The 17,554-nt window shown below is 52.9% G+C and overlaps 2 protein-coding genes and 1 long non-coding RNA gene across 20 annotated transcripts in view; 1 reads left to right on the top strand and 2 right to left on the bottom strand.

The window, feature by feature from the left end:
- The first annotated feature begins 297 nt into the window (after positions 1-297).
- Positions 298-17,066, top strand: KHK (ketohexokinase). Of its 16 annotated transcripts, none has more exons than XM_042245901.1 (10): positions 298-923; positions 4,250-4,366; positions 8,008-8,142; positions 8,324-8,458; positions 10,286-10,358; positions 11,197-11,343; positions 11,669-11,749; positions 12,482-12,570; positions 12,710-12,867; positions 15,686-17,066. In XM_042245901.1, the coding sequence occupies exons 1-10, from the start codon at positions 832-834 to the stop codon at positions 15,718-15,720; spliced, it is 1,062 nt and encodes a 353-aa protein (XP_042101835.1). In that variant the 5' UTR covers positions 298-831; the 3' UTR covers positions 15,721-17,066. The 16 variants fall into 16 exon arrangements, with proteins under 16 accessions (XP_042101835.1, XP_042101834.1, XP_060267950.1 ...); XM_042245900.1 differs by lacking the exon at positions 15,686-17,066 and adding an exon at positions 12,944-13,231; XM_060411967.1 differs by lacking the exon at positions 11,669-11,749.
- LOC114113902 (uncharacterized) lies at positions 1,306-9,879 on the bottom strand. The gene is made up of 2 exons (XR_003588672.3): positions 3,042-9,879; positions 1,306-2,012 (listed from the first exon to the last, which is right to left on the bottom strand). It is a non-coding gene; the product is annotated as an uncharacterized LOC114113902 (long non-coding RNA).
- Positions 14,271-17,554, bottom strand: part of PREB (prolactin regulatory element binding) — a 30,940-nt gene continuing 27,656 nt past the window's right edge. For all 3 annotated transcript variants that reach the window (XM_042245897.1, XM_004005754.6, XM_060411962.1), the window contains 5 exons: positions 17,373-17,463; positions 16,290-16,355; positions 16,142-16,212; positions 15,878-16,002; positions 14,271-15,398 (listed from right to left, as the gene is read on the bottom strand). In XM_042245897.1, coding sequence (XP_042101831.1) covers positions 14,952-15,398; positions 15,878-16,002; positions 16,142-16,212; positions 16,290-16,355; positions 17,373-17,463 — 800 coding nt within the window. In that variant the 3' untranslated portion in view covers positions 14,271-14,951. The remainder of the gene's footprint in view (positions 15,399-15,877; positions 16,003-16,141; positions 16,213-16,289; positions 16,356-17,372; positions 17,464-17,554) is intronic.

Below are 17,554 nucleotides of genomic sequence, written 5' to 3' on the forward strand. Positions count from 1 at the left end.
CCCCTGACCAGATTCGCTCCCTCAGCTCCGACCGGAGGAGCTCTGCCTGCACCTGCTCTGGACCCGCGAGCGCTAAGCACGTCCCCCGCTTAGAGCCCCAGCCAGGCCTTCCTCCTGATCGCACCCTTTCCGCCCGAGTCCGCCAGAGGGCGCCGAGACCCGCGACCTCGGCGCCGCTGGGCGGGGTCTCACGTCACGTGACTGCCGCGGCCCACCTTGCGTGCCCCGGCTGCTCCGCCGCAGAGGCGAGGCCTCGGCCTGGGATTGGCTCGACCTCGGGGGCGGGGCGGGGCAGCCGGGACAGCGCGAGCCGCGGCTAGGGATGCTTGCGGGTCAGGCCGCAGCTGCGAGGCCCGACTCAACCCCGCGGGCCTGGGGTCTGGAGAATCAGCTGGTGCGGGAGCGGGCGGGGCACGGGATGCTCTTCTGCTGTACTTTCTCTTGGCGTTCAGGAGGTTGCCTAGCTACGCTTTAGAGAGCTTTGCATCAGCTCCGAGTCCTTCTGACAATTGAGGAAACTGAGGGCAAGAAGTGGAAGACGTAGCCATCTCCTGGGCCACGCAGATTGCCAAGGAAAGGCCAGATACCGAGACCTTGCGGTCTGCGCTCCCAGGTCCTCTGGAGTGGGTGGTCGTGGGGAGCAAGGGCCCAGCTCCGTCCCCTGCACCCCACGGCACCCCTAGCCGCCGCCGGAGGCTCCCCGGAGGAGGAGCTCCGAACGCGGAGGAGGAGCCAGACTCTGGGAGCCGGGACACCATTCACCCGGATAGGAGGCAGAACCAGGGAGGAACCCCATCAGCCAGGTGGCCAGAAAGCTCCGGGAGCAGCTTCATGGAAGACAAACAGATTCTGTGCGTGGGGCTAGTGGTGCTGGACATCATCAATGTGATGGACAAATACCCAGAGGAGGACACGGACAGCAGGTAGGGGCGCCCGGGCCCCTTGGTGACCCCAGGGGCCGCTGCAGCCCCGCGTTATGCCAGGCGGCCAAGACTGCAGGGATGCGAAGCCGGGCCGCAGCGAGGCTATGAGAGTCGCCTTGGGAGCCGGTGCCTCATGACCTCTGCCCGGGACCTGGGGAAAGAATTGAGGCCTTTAGTATTAAGCTCCAGGCTTTGGATAGCATTGTGTTCTCCACTTCCCATTTCCAACCCTGGGACCTGTCAGACATCATTATCCCCATTTTACCAAGTAGACTAAGCAAGTAGAGACCCTAAGAGACGCAGTGACTTAACTGAAGGGCACACAGCTAGGAAGGTGTAAAAGCAGTGCCTTCCTTTTTAACAAGACCCGTGCACGTGCCTATCACCAGCATTTACTTCTAATTTATTTACCACTTACAGATCTCATCTGTTTCTTTTAAACAGTGTTTTCGAGGTAGCTTACAATAAGAAGTATGTGCAGTTAGACTGTTCAAAAACATTGAAAACCGTGGTCTTTGAGCTTCATTGTATCTCAGGGCTTGCTGGCGCTGCAGGCAAATTTGGAGATGCTATGAGTTATGGTCCAGTTGGTTCATGAGCCATACAGACTTTTTCCTTGTGCTGAATTCCAAAAGGAGTTTACCAGAAGTCCTTTTTACAGTCAGTACTCAGTGAACAGCATAGTGAAAAACACCCTTCTTGGTTGTCTGGTGGAAGTTGAAGAGTCGTTTGTTGGTTCCTATATTTACTCTTGATAAGAACTGCACCATTACACGTTATCCCAAGACACTCCAGTGCAGTGGAACGTGTGACTTTCTCTTGGGGTAGTCTAGTGCTTAGAATAGAGAGAGGAATTGCTTCTTGGCCCTCAGTTTTCTCAGCCAAGAACTGGATGAAAGGCGAGTTCAAGATTGAGCTTGGGAAGATGCTACAGTGCCAGTAACCATGAGGCTCACTGAGGGGAGAGCGCTGGGAGTTCAGGCTTGGATCCATACAGCACTATCACAGGCATTATTACATGCTTTCCTCACAGCAGCCCATGGAAAGCATGTAAGGATCAGTCCTGTTCTCTCTTTATAGATGAGGAAGCTAAGGATTTGGAGAAATGAGACAGTTTTTGTAAGGGGCCACGTAGTTAATGAGTGGCAAAGCAGTAGTAAAACTCACGTGTCCTAATGCTAGGTCTCCAGCCCTCTGTCCTCTCAGGTGCTCCCTGTTCCTTTGCTGCTGCCCATCTCATGGAGGTGACCCTTTGCTTTGGGCTGCTTTGTTTGCCAGACTTTAGAGCCCCCGACAAAGGGTGAAGGCACAGTGGGGGTTGGGCACAAGGGTGTGCTGCTGTATAGACCTCACCCACCTGCCAAGGTCAAGTCGGCCCCAGAACTTGGTACACAGTGAGGGATAGGCTTACTCTTAGGAGAACAGTGAATTCTAGGGCTACAGGTTCTCCATGAACTGTGGGAGACCTTGGGGGAACCCAGAGTGCCTGCTCCACTAGAGCTGAGTCCCAGCCCCTTTGAGCTTGCTTGTCAGGAGGCTGGGACCAGAGCCTACTAGTCACCCCGATGGGGGCCGGTTCCAATGGTGGGCACTAAGCGAAGTGCCTCTCTGAAGAGACCCTTACCATGTCCTCCCCGCCCCCTGCCCTTCAGGGGGTGCCTCCTCATCCCCCAGACCCATGGTTCTGCTCCTCTGTGGAGCAGTTTGCTTGTCTTCAGGGCCTCTCTCTCATGCGTCCATCCCACCCAGCCCAGCTCCTGGACTCTGTTGTGCCTCCCAGATGGGCAGACCTGAGTGGGGACCCAGGCCTTCCTAGTGTCTCGGCCCCTCCTGTCCTACGCTCTCTCCCTGGGCAGCAGAGAATCCTCAGGAGGTGCTACCTGGAACTCATCCAGACCCCTGAGGAATGGCCTGGCCTCTCAGAGTCCAAGCCTAAAGGGCCTTCCAGAAAGCATCTTCAAAGTTGGGCATCCATGTGACTTTAAAGGGTTTCCACAGAGTAAAGTTATAGCCTCTTTCTCTGAAACCTCCTCGGGCTGGGACCCAGTTAAAAATACAAAGCATTTGGAGTGGTTTGGGGTCAGGAAACCTGAGTTCTGGTATCAGCATTGTCCTTACCTGTTGGTGTGACTCTGAGCAAGTCCAGTCCCTCCAGGCTTCTCCTCTCTTCACAGCATGAAAATCTCTCTAAAGCTCAGAGTTTGAGAAATGTTGGATCCTTTACAGATTAGTATCCTTCTTTCTCACGGGATCATGGCCCCCTTTTCCAAAGGCTAAAGGGAACTTCAGTGTTAAGTTTTGTGTACAAATATACCTTAGTCTAAAAATTCTACTTATTTCTCTTAATTAGTGGTTCATTGGTGCTTGTTCCCCTTATGGTAAGCTACCGCAGTTATTATTGTTATCCTTTTTTAAACTGGAAGAATATAAATAACAGCCTGCACTGTTTACCTCACAGTATTATTGGAACACAAATGAAAAATCATTCCAGTGCTTTGACTGTATATGCATGAGTTATCATTTTTGTTGATGATGATAGCCCATCAGGTGTATCCTGACTTCGTTTCCTTTTGTTATATTTTCAGTAAAGATGGAGAAAAACAAAGGAAAATAAAAGGCAACTATGTGCTGGAATGGATGTGTTAACTAACCTTATTGTAGTAATCATTTCACAATATATACATATATCAAATCATCCCTCTCTTCACCTTAAATGTACAAAATGTTATACATCAATTACATCACAATAAAGCTGAAAAAAAAGAAAAACAAAGATGGAGAAACATTTGTCTTCACTCAACAACCTTTTTAACTTTTGACAAGTAGAAGTTACCATGCAACTCCCCCACCCCACCTTCTTAAATGATCATACAGTGTCCAGGTTTGCTTCTTGTCTTAATCATTTTAGTCTAAATTATTACTGAAATGGGCTCTCCTAAGGCAGGAGCAGCAGTAGATTTGCCACCTTTGGGAAGAGGCAGCTCTCAAGGAGGAGGCTTGATGGGAGGAGGGGGAAGGTGGGGAACTGGGTCACTGTTAAAGAGGAGGAGGTAACCTAGAGTCAGTGGAACCCTCAAACTGTGATGACACCGAGGGAGTGCTTTCCTGATGTCAAAAGAATAGTGGGAGACAGATATTAATCACTGTGAGCTTGAATTTAGCCTGGGCTGGGGAATGGACCTGGTCCTCACCTGGGCCTCTTCCCTTTGCTGAGCCTAAGGCTGGCCTGGATGCTTTCTGAGGGGCCCTCCTGGCTTTTTCATTCTGGGGGCCCTACCGAGGGCTCAGTCTACTGGAGCTGCAGGGACCCTCCTTGTGTTTTGCAGGTGCTTGTCCCAGAGATGGCAACGTGGAGGCAATGCATCCAACTCCTGCACTGTCCTCTCCCTGCTTGGAGCCCCCTGTGCCTTCATGGGCTCGCTGGCCCCGGGCCACGTTGCGGAGTGAGTGGTGGGAGCAGGGAAGGGCGGCCCTCAGGGTGGGGGGAGAAGGAAGCCTTGGCCAGTTTTGGACAGCCTTGGACAGTCTCTGAGAAATGGTTTGTGACCTCCAGAAATGGGTGGTGGGGCGGAGGGGAGTGGAGGATCAGCATCCCAGACTCTCCCTGGTGTGGCTTATCTGCTGCTCAGTCATTAATGTTGCTCTTGTCAAGGTTTCATTTTCACAGCCTGTTTCCTTGACCACTCCCTGGAGCCTGCTTCAGCTTCCCACCTTCTCCTTCCTTGCTTCCAACAGACTCTCTGCGGTGGATGTGACTTTGCCCTTCTCACGTCCCTTGTCCTGCCTGTGCTTGTGGCAGAAGGTGGTTAGGGACATGCTGTACCCACCCTCCCTCCAGGATGTCCTGCATCCGTGGTCCCAGGGTCCAGGCCCACAGTTTCTTTCTTAACTGAGGGGGCAGGGCCAGTGTTTGTGTCCCTGATGTTCACTGAAGCATCAAGAGCTCCCTGCCCAAGGACACCCCGATGCCACGTGCTAAAACTGGGCCCAGACCCATGCTTCCATTGGCCAGAAGGCTGCCACCCATAGTGGCCCATGCACTTGCTCTGTGTTGGCTGCTGCAGGGACCCAAGAGCTCTTTGACCCCTGGCACTGCCAACTCAGCAAGCACTTATCAGGAGGTGAGGCCCACACTTTGCCTACTGTGGGCACAGGGGCAGGCTGCCAGGTTGTTGGCCTGGAAAGCACAGCCCTTTGAACGCTGTTAGAGCCCAGCCCCAAGTTGCAGCCAGGTTCCTTTCCCTAGGAACTGGCATGGAGAAAATAATGGGGCTAGAGCCTGCCCTCTGGGGTGGGACAGAGGGACCCAGAGCCAACAGCCGCTCACTTGCCAACCCTCTTCAGCAGCTGCCTTTCCTTCCAGCTAGAGCGAGATCGGGCCTCTTGCTCTGGGTGGCGGGCCCAACTTTGAGTAGCAGTCATGCTGATAAGTGTGCCATTCCAAATTCTCCCCACATGCTCAGCAAACACTGTGTAAGCACCTCCCGTGTGCCTGGCACTGTGGGGACTAAAAGGTATGTGGCAAACCAAATCCTGTTTTCCATCCATGCAGTACAAAAGTGTCAGTCACTCAGTCACGTTCAACTCTGCAGCCCCACAGATGGTAGTCCCCCAGGCTTCTCTGTCCATGGGACTCTCCAGACAAGAATACTGGAGTGAGTTGCCATGCCCTTCTCCAGGGGATCTTCCCCATCCAGGGATCGAACCTGGGTCTCCTGCATTGCAGGCAAATTCTTTACTATCTAAGCCACCTGGGAAAGCTGCTGTTTAAAGGATCCTTAAGGTGTAAGACAAAGAATGATGCCCTGATATGGTACCTTTATACCAATCTGTATTGTCCAGCTTTGGTGTTGCTGAAAGTGGGGTCCAGTCATAGTGAGAACGGCCAGGATGGTGGCTGCACTACTGGGTGTAGTTGCCAGCTCCTGGTGACAGGACTCTGCATTTCCAAAGAGCTGGGAGGGGCGGGGTGGTCTCCTTGTTTTGCTGGTGCAGTCTTCCTGAGGGACTGCCCCCACAACTCATTCTGACCAGAGGGGATTCTGAGCAGGAGTTCTGGACCCATACTGAGGGGCCTTAGGCACTGGGTGGGCTCACCATGCTGTGGAAGGCGAGGGCAGTGAGCGGGGCCCCTGGCCCCCACCAAGGCAGCACCACCTCCTGGCTGGGCATCATGAAGGCAGGTGTGGAATGAGAGGAATCACATGAGGACAGGAAGGACTTCCAAGAGAGGAGTACCGGGGAATGGGCAGGCAGAGGGAACCGGGGGACAAAGTTCAGTTCAGTTGCTCAGTCATGTCTGACTCTTTGTGACCCATGGACTGAAGCACGCCAGGCCTCCCTGTCCATCACCAACCCTCGGAGCCTACTCAGGCTCATGTCCATTGTGTCGGTGATGCCATCCAACCATCTCATCCTCTGTCATCCCCTTCTGCTCCCACCTTTGATCTTTCCCAGCATCAGGGTCTTTTCAAATGAGTTGGTTCTTCACATCACATGGCCAAAGTATTGGAGTTTTAGCTTCAGCATCAGTCCTTCCAGTGAATATTCAGGACTGATTTCCTTTGGATCTCCTTGCAGTCCAAGGGACTCGCAAGAGTCTTCTCTAACACCACAGTTCAAAAGCATCCATTCTTCGGCACTCAGCTTTCTTTATAGTCCAACTCTCACATCCATACATGACTACTGGAAAAACCATAGCTTTGACTAGACAGTCCTTTGTCGATAAAGTAACGTCTCTGCTTTTTAATACACTGTCTAGGTTGGTCATAGCTTTTCTTCCAAGGAGGAAGTGTCTTTTAATTGCATGGCTGCAGTCACCATCTGCAGTGATTTTGGATCCCCAAAAAATAAAGTCTCTCACTGTTTCCATTGTTTCCCATCTATTTGCCATTAAGTGATGGGACTGGATGCCAGGATCTTAGTTTTCTGAATGTTGAGTTTTAAGCCAATTTTTTCACTCTCCTCCTCTTTCACTTTCATCAAGATGCTCTTTAGTTCTTCACTTTCTGCCATAAGTGTTGTGTCATCTGTGTATCTGAGGTTATTGATATTTCTTCTGGCAATCTTGATTCCAGCTTGTCCTTCATTCAGCCCAGCATTTTGCATGATGTACTCTGCATATCAGTTAAATAACCAGAGTGACAATATACAGCCTTGACGTACTCCTTTTTCTATTTGGAACCAGTCTGTTGTTCCATGTCCAGTTCTAACTGTTGCTTCCTGACCTGCATACAGATTTCTCGGGAGGCAGATCAGGTGGTCTGATATTCCCATCTCTTTCAGAATTTTCCACAGTTTGTTGTGATCCACACAGTCAAAGGCTTTGGCATAGTCAATAAAGCAGAAGTAGATGTTTTTCTGGAACTCTTTTGCTTTTTCCATGATCCAGCGGATGTTGGCAATTTGACCTCTGGTTCCTGTACCTTTTCTAAATTCAACTTAAACATCTGGAAGTTCACGGTTCACATACTGTTGAAGCCTGGCTTAGAGAATTTTGAGCATTACTTTGCTACTGTGTGAGATGAGTGCAATCGTGTGGTAGTTTGAACATTCTTTGGAATTGCCTTTCTTTGGGGTTGGAATGAAAACTGACCTTTTTCCAGTCCTGTGGCCACTGCTGAGTTTTCCAGATTTGCTGGCATATTGAGTGCAGCACTTTCACATCATCATCTTTTAGGATTTGAAATAGCTGAATTGGAATTCCGGGGGACAAAGTATCACCTTGTAATTATTAATACTGCCTTGTCTTGCACAGTGCAGGCCACAGTGCCCTCACCTTCTTGGTTCGAACAGTGTACATATCCTCAGTCCCAAAATCCACCCCATCTAGCGAAATCTTTCCTGCTTGAATCAGACTGAAGGCTAGGGTCAGTCAGGACCTAAAAGAATGTCCATGAGGGTTTTCCTCCCTGAGCTCTAGCCATGCTCTCCCACCTCTCCTGCCCCCCCAAGCCTGTGACAAACCCCAGTCCCTTCCTAGCCTCTCCGCTTGCACCCCAGGGTCCCCGATGGCCCTGCCACCTACCCTCTAATCCCCAAATCCCCGCCGAACTGCACCTCCCCGGTTACTCCGCCCTGGCAGTTTTGTCCTGGACGACTTCCGCCGCTATTCTGTGGACCTCCGCTACATGGTCTTTCAGACCACGGGCTCCGTCCCCATCTCCACAGTCATCATCAGCGAGGCCAGCGGTAGCCGCACCATCCTACATGCCTACAGGTTTGTACACCTGTTTGCACCCTGCCAGCTGCCGCCGCCACCATCACTCAGCCCCCAGAGCAGGACCCTTCTCTCCAAGGCCTGTGTGCTCCCCACTGGAAGGCCTGGAAGGCCTGGGCCACTTGGAGTCTCTAATCTGTGTCTCCTTGCCCTTCCCTTGGCTTGGGTTCCCCCCACCAAGCTTCCTGGTGGCTGACTTCAGGCAGCGGGGCGTGGATGTGTCTCAGGTGGCCTGGCAGAGCAGAGGGGAGACCCCGTGCTCTTGTTGCATCGTCAACATCTCCAATGGCTCCCGTACCATTGTACTCTACGACACGTAAGGCCCCCTGGCCTGGCCCGCCATAGCCCACCAATCAGCCTCCTCACTTGCCACACAGGCATCCCATTTGCCTGCCTTTTGTGGCCTCTCTCTTTGTACCAGAAATTGTTCCTATGCCATACTGTTCAGTGATTTTGGAATTGTTTTCAATTAGGGGACAAGTGAGGTGGGAAGGGGTGAGCTTTGCTCTGCCTGGTGACTTGGCCTTGGTCAACACCAAGAAGAGGCAGGCAGACCTGTACAAAATGTAATTTATGATGTGATTCCTCCATAATTAGCCAATCAGAAGCCTGGGTGTGGGGGTGGGTAAGTCGTTCTGAGGGCATGGGAGATGTGATTCAAACCATCTTGATCCCTGAAGGGGGCACACTGGAGTTTCCAGGGTTGCCAGCCTGCAGCATGGCATCAGGAGCTGGGGTTTGGGTATTCAAAAAAGATGAGCCACTCCCAAGGGTCCAGCATAATGAGGCTAGACCAAATACCACATACCATCCAAAGCCATTGCTGAAAGAAGGAAGAGGGACATTGGGTCAGCAGATAAGGGCCATCTGATTTGCTAATCTGGTGGCGGGGGGGAGGGGTCATTTTAGGGTCCCAGGCTGCCAGGGGGAGACTTCTCTCTCCCAGAGTCCCTCCTGAAAAATCTCAGAGGTTTAGTTTCCTGAGAACCTAGTGTGTGTGTGCCAGGTACTCTGTTAGGGCTGAGATGGCCCAAGACCAACTGCCCTGGGGTTCCGGCTGACCCTACTGCCCAGCATAACCACTGGGCCTGGGGGAGGGGCAGTCATTCTAGGAGAAGAATAGGCCATAACCAGTGGCCCTGGGCTCTTTGTGTCCCAACGAAAGAGTGGGTAGGCATATACCCTAGAGGCAATCTTCCCATTGGGCAATGCTTGGTCATCTGCCCATTGAGCAACACTCTGTAGCAACTTTGATCAGGGACACAATATGGGTATTCACAGGAAGGGAGGGAGAGAAGCTCCAAGGAGAACTGTCTATTGCCTACTGGCCTCGGTCCAGGCATATCCACACACATTATCTCCAGCCGCAGCAGGCCTGTTAAGCTAAGGGTCAGCCCCGTTTACCAATGGGGACGCACCTCAGAAGGGACATAGTTAGGCAGCTAGTTAAATCCAGGGAGGATTCAGTGCAGAACAGGGAGGGGAGGCCACTGGCTGTGTGTAGGTCTCTGGCTAAGGAAGATCAAGGCAGACCCTTCCCAGGTTTCCACACCTAAGTCAGCCAAAAATCAGTTCATCCTCAATCACCAACCTTGATCTCAGGATCATAACATGGAGCTGCCAAACTCAGGACAGTGGTGCTGACACTGCTGGGGCAGCCAGAAGTGAGTAGAACCAGACCTGAGCTTTAGGAAGAATGGCGGTCGCCCTTGTAGTTTCCCAGGACACTGCATGCTGGGAGCTGTGTGGGCTGCTGGCAAGAGGAATTCTGGGAATTGTAGTCCCTGGTGCTCTTAGAGCATTTGGGGAGATGTGGTCTCCAAAGCATGCAGATTGGCCCCTTACTTGACACATGCGGTGGATGAATTTGCCTTTAGATAATATCACAGCCTCAAACACAGGAAGGGGCACCCTAGGAAACTACCTCCAGTCCCCCATCTGGATGGAGCTCAGTGGAGTAAGGAGTGGTCTCAAGTTTAGCCTGGAACAGGGTCTGTTCCAGGGCTGAGCCTCGGAAGCATGTGCTATAGATCCAGCTTCCTGCCATGCTGCAGGCAGTGCCAGGCATAGGGGCCCTAGCAACGAGTTAGAGATCTTGGCTCTGGCTGACCTCACCTTGTGCCTTCTCTGTTCTGTGACTCAGGAACCTGCCAGATGTGTCCGCTAAAGACTTTGAGAAGGTTGAGCTGACCCGGTTCAAGTGGATCCACATTGAGGCAAGACCTGCCCTACCTGTGTTTTGAGGGCCTCAACCTTCCAGCCCCTCCACATGTTCTGCCTCCTTGGTTTTCGAACCATGGAGTTCCTTAGCGATAAATGAGCCCAGCACTGCCCAACCCATCCCCTCTCTGTCCTCATTTATGTTTTCAGGTGGGCAACTGAGGCCCAGAAAGATTCAGTAATGTACTCAAGATCACACAGCAGGATATAGGCACCAGAAGCAGGAGGCTGGCTCTAGGCAAAGTCGGATGCTTTCTGTTACAGGCTGCCCCACCCCCTCCAGATTCAGCCTCTGGCAGGAGCCAGCCTGTGAGAGACCTGATCTGTTAACTCTGGGGAAGGCAGGAATGAGAGGCCCCAACCCAGCTCCCAAATAAAGGAAACTAGAGTCTTCATTCCAAGAGAACATTTAGAGTCTAGATGGAAGGAGATCTTGAGAAGTCCTGAGTTCTAGTCCTAGCTTTGTCATTTAATTTATTGTAGTCCTTAGGAAAGTCTCTCTTTTTTGGTCACACTGTGTAGCATATGGGACCTTAGTTCCTTGACTAGGGATTGAACCCATGCCCTTTGCATTGGGGGTGCTGTCTTAACCACTAGACTGCCAGGGAAGTCCCAGGAAAGTCTCTTTTATTCTTTAGTCTTCTCATCTGTGAAATGGGAGGGCTGGTTGATAAGGTCTCCAAGGTCCATAACAGCATTGGAATTCTGAGACTTAGGATGACTTCCAGCTCAGCAGCCCTGGCTCCTCTCCCCCCATCACCCATAGTTCCAGCAGGAAGGGAAGAATGAGCCTGCCTGGTCCTGAGCTGCCTGCCCTGCCCTGCTCTGCTCCAGGGCCGGAATGCATCAGAGCAGGTGAAGATGCTACAGCGGATAGAACAGCACAATGCCAGGCAGCCTCCAGAGAGCAAGATCAAGGTGTCTGTGGAGGTGGAGAAGCCGCGTGAGGAGCTGTACCAGCTGTTTGGTTATGGAGATGTGGTAAGCGTCCCCTGCAGCACCCACCCCCCAACCCCACACACTCCCCCCAGCTCCCAGCCACATCCAGCTTAATTTGGTTCTTAAATGGAGTCTGAACATTCCCTTATCCTGCCTTTCACACATGGTGATGTTGGCAGGTGAGGGCAAAGCAAAGAGACAGACTCCCTGCTTTGGGCTCTTGCACAGACCTCCACAGTAGCCAAGAAGTAAAATTTCTCAACCCCAGGGGGCTCATGGGTATCTCCAGATGGATTGTACAAGGCCAGGACAGCCAGCCACAGGGCCAGCCTCTCCTCAATGGGCCTCCTGTCTTTTCCTTTGGAAGGGAAGAATGAGCCTGGCTGGTTTTGAGCTGCCTGCCCTGCCCTGCCCTGCTCTGCTCCAGGGCCAGAACGCATCAGAGCAGGTGAAGATGCTATAGCGGATAGAACAGCACAATGCCTTCCAACTATGGGGTGGGAGCCACTAGGGCGTGGGGGAGGGTGGGAAGAGGACTTGTCCATGTAAACTTGGAACATAAATGGAATCTGGGTGATAATCCTAGCACCATGGTAAAGCAGGTTGGGCCCTTGGCTGCACATTAAAAAATGTGGATGCCTTAACTCCACCTTCATTTTTTTTTTTTTTTTCCAATTTGGTTGATAGAGGTGGAGCCTGAAGTATTTTTAAATAAAACTCCTTGGTGATTCTAATGTGTAGCTGGTGTTAAGAAAGCTCTAGAAACCAGCCCCCCCCCCCTTTGTTTTAAAGATGAAGAAATCAGACTTAGAGGGCACAGTTGTAGGAGGAAAGCCAAACAAAACCAAAACCCTCCTCAGAGCCGTGATTTAACCCGCTTATGGTAAACTGCACCCCAAGATGGCGCTCAAGACCCACCCTGGGTTTTCAATTGTGAGGAGATTCGTTGATCTTAGAACAAATAGGCTGGGACTTTTGTGTCACAGCTTACATGGCTGCTTTCCAGCATATCTTGAGCGAGTGAGAAAACCTTTCGTGAGGTACAGCGGGACGCTACCTGAGGGCTTAGGCGGCCATGTTGGAGGAGGAGCGTTATAATATCAATGTCAGGCAGCTGGTGGTATGGGACAGCTGGGGCTAGAGCTCAGGTGACCATCAGCCTGTCTTCCACTGCCCACAGGTGTTTGTCAGCAAAGATGTGGCCAAGCACTTCGGGTTCCGGTCAGCAGAGGAGGCCCTGAGGGGCTTGTATAGCCGCGTGAGGAAGGGGTGAGCTCGCAGAAGCCAGGCCGCGCCCCGGTGCGGGTGTGAGGAGTGAGGGAGCCTCGCATCCAGGGTCTGCCCTGGGAGGGGGACGAGGCTGGGGCCAGGGCTGGGCTAACAGCTCGCTGAGTGGAGGGTGTCGCAGGGCCACGCTGGTCTGTGCCTGGGCGGAGGAGGGCGCCGACGCGCTGGGCCCTGATGGACGGCTGCTCCACTCCGACGCTTTCCCACCGCCCCACGTGGTGGACACTCTGGGGGCTGGAGACACCTTCAACGCGGCAGTCATCTTCAGCCTGTCCCAGGGTGAGTACCCCAGCAGGAGGCACAGGGCTGGGGCCAGGAAGACCCGGCTGACCTGGCCACTCGTCCCTCTCTCCAGGGAAGAGCATGCAGGAGGCTCTGAGGTTCGGCTGCCAGGTGGCTGGCAAGAAGTGCGGTCTGCAGGGTTTTGATGGCATCGTATGAGTGCCCTGTGGCAGTGGGCACCGGCTCACACCCTGCCCCAGGCTGGCGTCACTGGCTCCTGTTGCCTTCTCCTCTGCGGCCAGCCTGGCATCGGGCTGCCCTTCTCCCTGGGCCGATCTGGGTTGTGGGAGGGCTCCACCTGTGACCTGGCATCTCACTTGGCAGAGTCGCAGAGCAAATAAATCTTCCCAGAGCCAGCTTCCTCCTGGCAGTCTGTGGGTTTTCAATGACTGAGCTGCTCTGGCTGGGGATTCCAGAGGTTTTGATCCAACAATCCTTCACCCTCTTTTTCTCTATTTCCCCAAATTCACCTCTTGTCCAGGCCCAGAGGAGGGCCTGCAGAGACCAGGGCATCAGGAAGCGACCCAGGCTTGCCATGAGCTGTGCCCTTGCTGGAGGCCCAGGTCTTCCTGGTGAAGAGCAGCCACCAGTGTAGGTGTCAGTGCCCAGGAAGCAAGGAAAGAGGGCCTGACTTGGAGCCTTCCTAGTGGGAGGGGAGACTTAACCCCTTGCACCCCAGGGAGCCTTCCCAATAACCACAAGCCATGAGACAAGCTCCTCTGGGTGCTGGTGCTGTCACAAGACTCCAGTGGCCACAAGCACGTCCACGTGGCTGAGCCAACCTGACAGGCCAGCAGGCAGGGAGCCTACTCTGTGGTTTGGTGGAGCCTCTGCAATTCAAAAATATCTCCCCAGTAACTGCCCCCAAGCCCTACTCTGGAAGTTTCCTTGGAGTCAAGACAGTGCCTCGGCCACAAATGTGACCCAGGATACAGTGGTGCCTTCCCTGGGAGAGACCCAGACTGAAGGCATGTGGGAATCAGCAGATGTCCATGTGGGAGTTGGGGCAGCAGGGTGAGGCCATAGAATGTGATCAAAGGTATGGGTTTTAGAGTCAGACAGACCTGAATTCAAATCAGCCACTAATTACCTATGTCACCTTAGGTATGGGTTTCCCTGATAGCTCAGTTGGTAAAGAATCTGCCTGCAACACAGGAGACCCCGGTTCAATTCCTGGGTTGGGAAGATCCCCTGGAAAAGGGATAGGCTACCCACTCCAGTATTCTTGGGCTTCCCTTTTGGCTCAGCTGGTAAAGAATCTGCCCACAATGCAGGAGACCTGGGTTCAATCCCTGGGTTGGGAAGATCCTCTGGAGAAGGGAAAGGCTACCCACTCCAGTATTCTGGCCTGGAGAATTGCATGGACTGTATGGGGTCGCAAAGAGTAGGACACAACTGAGTGATTTTCAGTTTCACCTTGGGTATGTTACTGAATTCCATCTTCCCCAATTTCCTTATCTGTCAAGTAGAGATCATTCCATCTGGTCATATAATTATGGTGAGGATGAAATCACAACCTATAAAATGCCCAGCATGATGCCCAGTGTGCACTAGGCACTCTGTAAATGGCAGTTATTATTAATATTTTCAGGGGTGGGGAGCAGATACAGGGTGATGGAGCAGACCTGCCCTGAATACAGGAGGGTGTGTTGGCGGTTGGGCCCTGGGGAGAGGCTGGGCTCCCTTCCCCAGTTGTCTGCAGCTGGCTGTGGCCTAGTGCTGAACTCTTCTGTGTCTCGTCTGGGAACACTGGGTAAACTGAATTCCTGCCCTCCCAAGAGGCCTGTCTGGTCCCTGACCCCTGCAGTCTGAGGCCAGGGCATGCTGGGCCAGAGGATCGATGGCCCAGGGGGATGGGTTCATTCAGTTATTTATTGGTCATCTGGGCCCTAAAGCTGCCCTTCAACTTAGGGTCTCCCTGAACTGCACAGACTGAACTGAACTGCACAGAAAGACCTACCACCTACTGGGGCCAAGGAGGGGGCACAGAGGTGGTCGTCATCCTAATATACACACCCTACCCTTAGAGCTTATGTTCCAACACTGAGACTTCTAGTGGTGCAAACCTGTACCCTCAAGGTTTACATCTCACTATTCTCCAGTTGAATAGCATGAATCTCAAGCTCATTTGGGGCGTTCTTAGACCCCAGTGTTTCTCCTAGAAGTTCTTCTGCTCTCCCTCCAGCGTCCCCAGTCTCTACCTGTCCCCCAACCTGCCCTCCAGGGCCTGGGGCTTCTCTTACAGCATCAGCCTGTCCCCCAGCCTCCTGTACAGGCTCCAAGAACTCCATTCTGGCCTCTGCCTGTCCTCCAGCTGCTTCTCCAGGACTCAGAGCTTCATATGCTTCTTGTCTCGGTGGGCTTTTAGCCAACAGAGGCTGCATCCCAACATCTTGTGGCTCCGGAGGCTCTCTGGGCTCTGTGTGCCTTGGAGCCTCTCCAGGGAAGTTGACAAGCTCTGCAGGGGTCATAAGCCCATCCCCATTCAGGTCCTGAGTCTCCAGCACCTTGTCCACTACCAGGATCACCTGTGGAAGAGTCTGTAGTGACTGGAGATGCCCCCAGGAACCCTGACCCTCCCCATACGACCTACATCCCTGCTATGCAGGCTCTGAGCCCTCCTTTTACAGGGGATTCACTATAAAAAAAAAGTCATGATGAGAAAAACAAAAGCAGACTTCCCTGGTGGCTCAGTGGTTAAGAATCCCCCTGCCAATGAAGGGGACGTGGGTTCAAGCCCTGGTCCAGGAAGATTCCACATGCCTGGGGGTAACTAAGCCCTCACACCACAACTACTGAAGCCTGTGCACCCTAGGCAGTGCTCTGCGACAAGAGAAGCCACCGCAATGAGAAACCCAAAGACCACAACTGGAGAGCAGCCCGACTTGCCACAACTAGAGAAAGCTTGCCTGCAGCAATGAAGACCCAGTAAAGCCAAAAATAAATAAAATAAACCCCAAAACCCCAAGGAGCTGGGTCTTCTTCATGGAGAAGAAGAAGAGCTTACCGGGTTGGTGGTGGGAGAGTCAGAAGCTCCAGGGGCCAGAGCGGCTGTCAACATGGACAGCAGCTCCAGGCCATCCAGCTGTCCACTCTGGTCGTAGTCGTGGAGAGCAAAGAGGTAGAGGAGAACTAAGGAAGAGAAGCTGGATCAGAAGAGGCATCAGGGGACAGCTGGATCAGGCAGGAGTCACGGGATGGCCTGACATCAGTCCCAACTCTGGTTGCCCTGAGCCTCCCGTCCACTGGCCCCATCATCCCAGCCTCTTACCCTGCTCTCGGCTCATGTTCTCTGGCTCCTCTTCCATCCTCTCTAGTCCCTTTAGGTAGCTCTGTAAAAGTCTGGCAAAAAAGTGGAAAATCAGCCCACTAGACACCAGTCTGCAGCCCCAGGCCTGGCCTCACCCCAGCCTACTCACCGAAGTTGCTCCTGGCCTGGCTCGAAGGGGTTGGGCAGAGGCAGATGCTGTGCTTCAGGGTCCAACCTGGAGAGGGAGGGAAGGACTGGCCTTGCAAAGAGCCTCCCCAAGGGCCCAGCCTCATAGCCTTGTCTCCCAAGCTCCTGATAGAGATCACCTCCCAGGCCCAAAAGGAGCTGCTTCTCCCGGTCCCCAAAAGCCTTGGGGGGAACCTCAGGAGCACGACCTTACTCCCCAGATTCTGCCTTTGCAGATTTCTAGCTTAGATGTTAAGTGAAAATCCAAATAAAATATCTGGTTAGGTGGTGGCTAGAGGAGGCCACACCCAGTAGACACAAGGTAGTGCTCCAAGGAACCAGCACAGTGGGCGGCAGGACGATGTGGATTGTGGCAACTCTTTTCCTGTGATGTTGGTTGCTAAGGGACGGGTCTCTAGCTGAGCCCTGGTACTGCCCAGTTTTATATAGACCCAATGTGCTCCATAACACAAAATGGACTCTTTTCACCCCCCACGTTGAGGCGTAGATGTTGGTCTTAGAGTTTCAATCTGCTCAAGGGTTTTTATAACGCTCAAGATTTTCTCTTAGTTCTGGACGGGGATCCCTGTTTGCCCAAGTCACTCCAGACGTGTGATGTCAGAGAACTGTCAGGAGCTGTTACAGCAACTTTTGTCACTGCTGCCAGCCCTCGCTGCTGCTCATGTATCCATCCCCTGACCCCAGCCCGCATACAAAACCTCGAAGAAGATACTCAAATAAAACAGAAATGATATGCTAAGGATCTCTATTTCTTTGGAGCTTCCACTGTAAGAAGCTCCTGATAAGGGCAGCCCCTTCCCAAGCACATAACCTCACACCTCATTGGAAACGAACTCCCAGTTCCAAGTGAATCCAGAAAACCGATGTCGATGCCCACTTTGGAGAGGATACTCCGACAAGCACAATGCAGTGGTTGAGGTGGTGGGGATGACACAGAAGTCAAGGAGCGTATACCCACTCTCCCAGATTCCAGAGGGGCCCACACTACACTCTCTGAGACTCCCCCTGCTCCCGGCCCATGGCTCTGCCCTCTGAATGCCATTACCTCATGGTGCCATCCTTGGGAGCAGCCTGACTCAGAGGCAGGAGCAGCAGCAGTAACGTTCTCATCATCACAGGTAACATCCTTCCTGTAACTGGAAGTAGGAACAGGAGTAGGGAAGCAGAGGGAAGGGGTCTGCCACAGAGCGGGGATCGGTGGATTAGACAGCAACGCCTCCCTCTGCC

Source organism: Ovis aries, chromosome 3 (assembly GCF_016772045.2).
Source record: "Ovis aries strain OAR_USU_Benz2616 breed Rambouillet chromosome 3, ARS-UI_Ramb_v3.0, whole genome shotgun sequence".
NCBI lineage: Eukaryota > Metazoa > Chordata > Mammalia > Artiodactyla > Bovidae > Ovis > Ovis aries.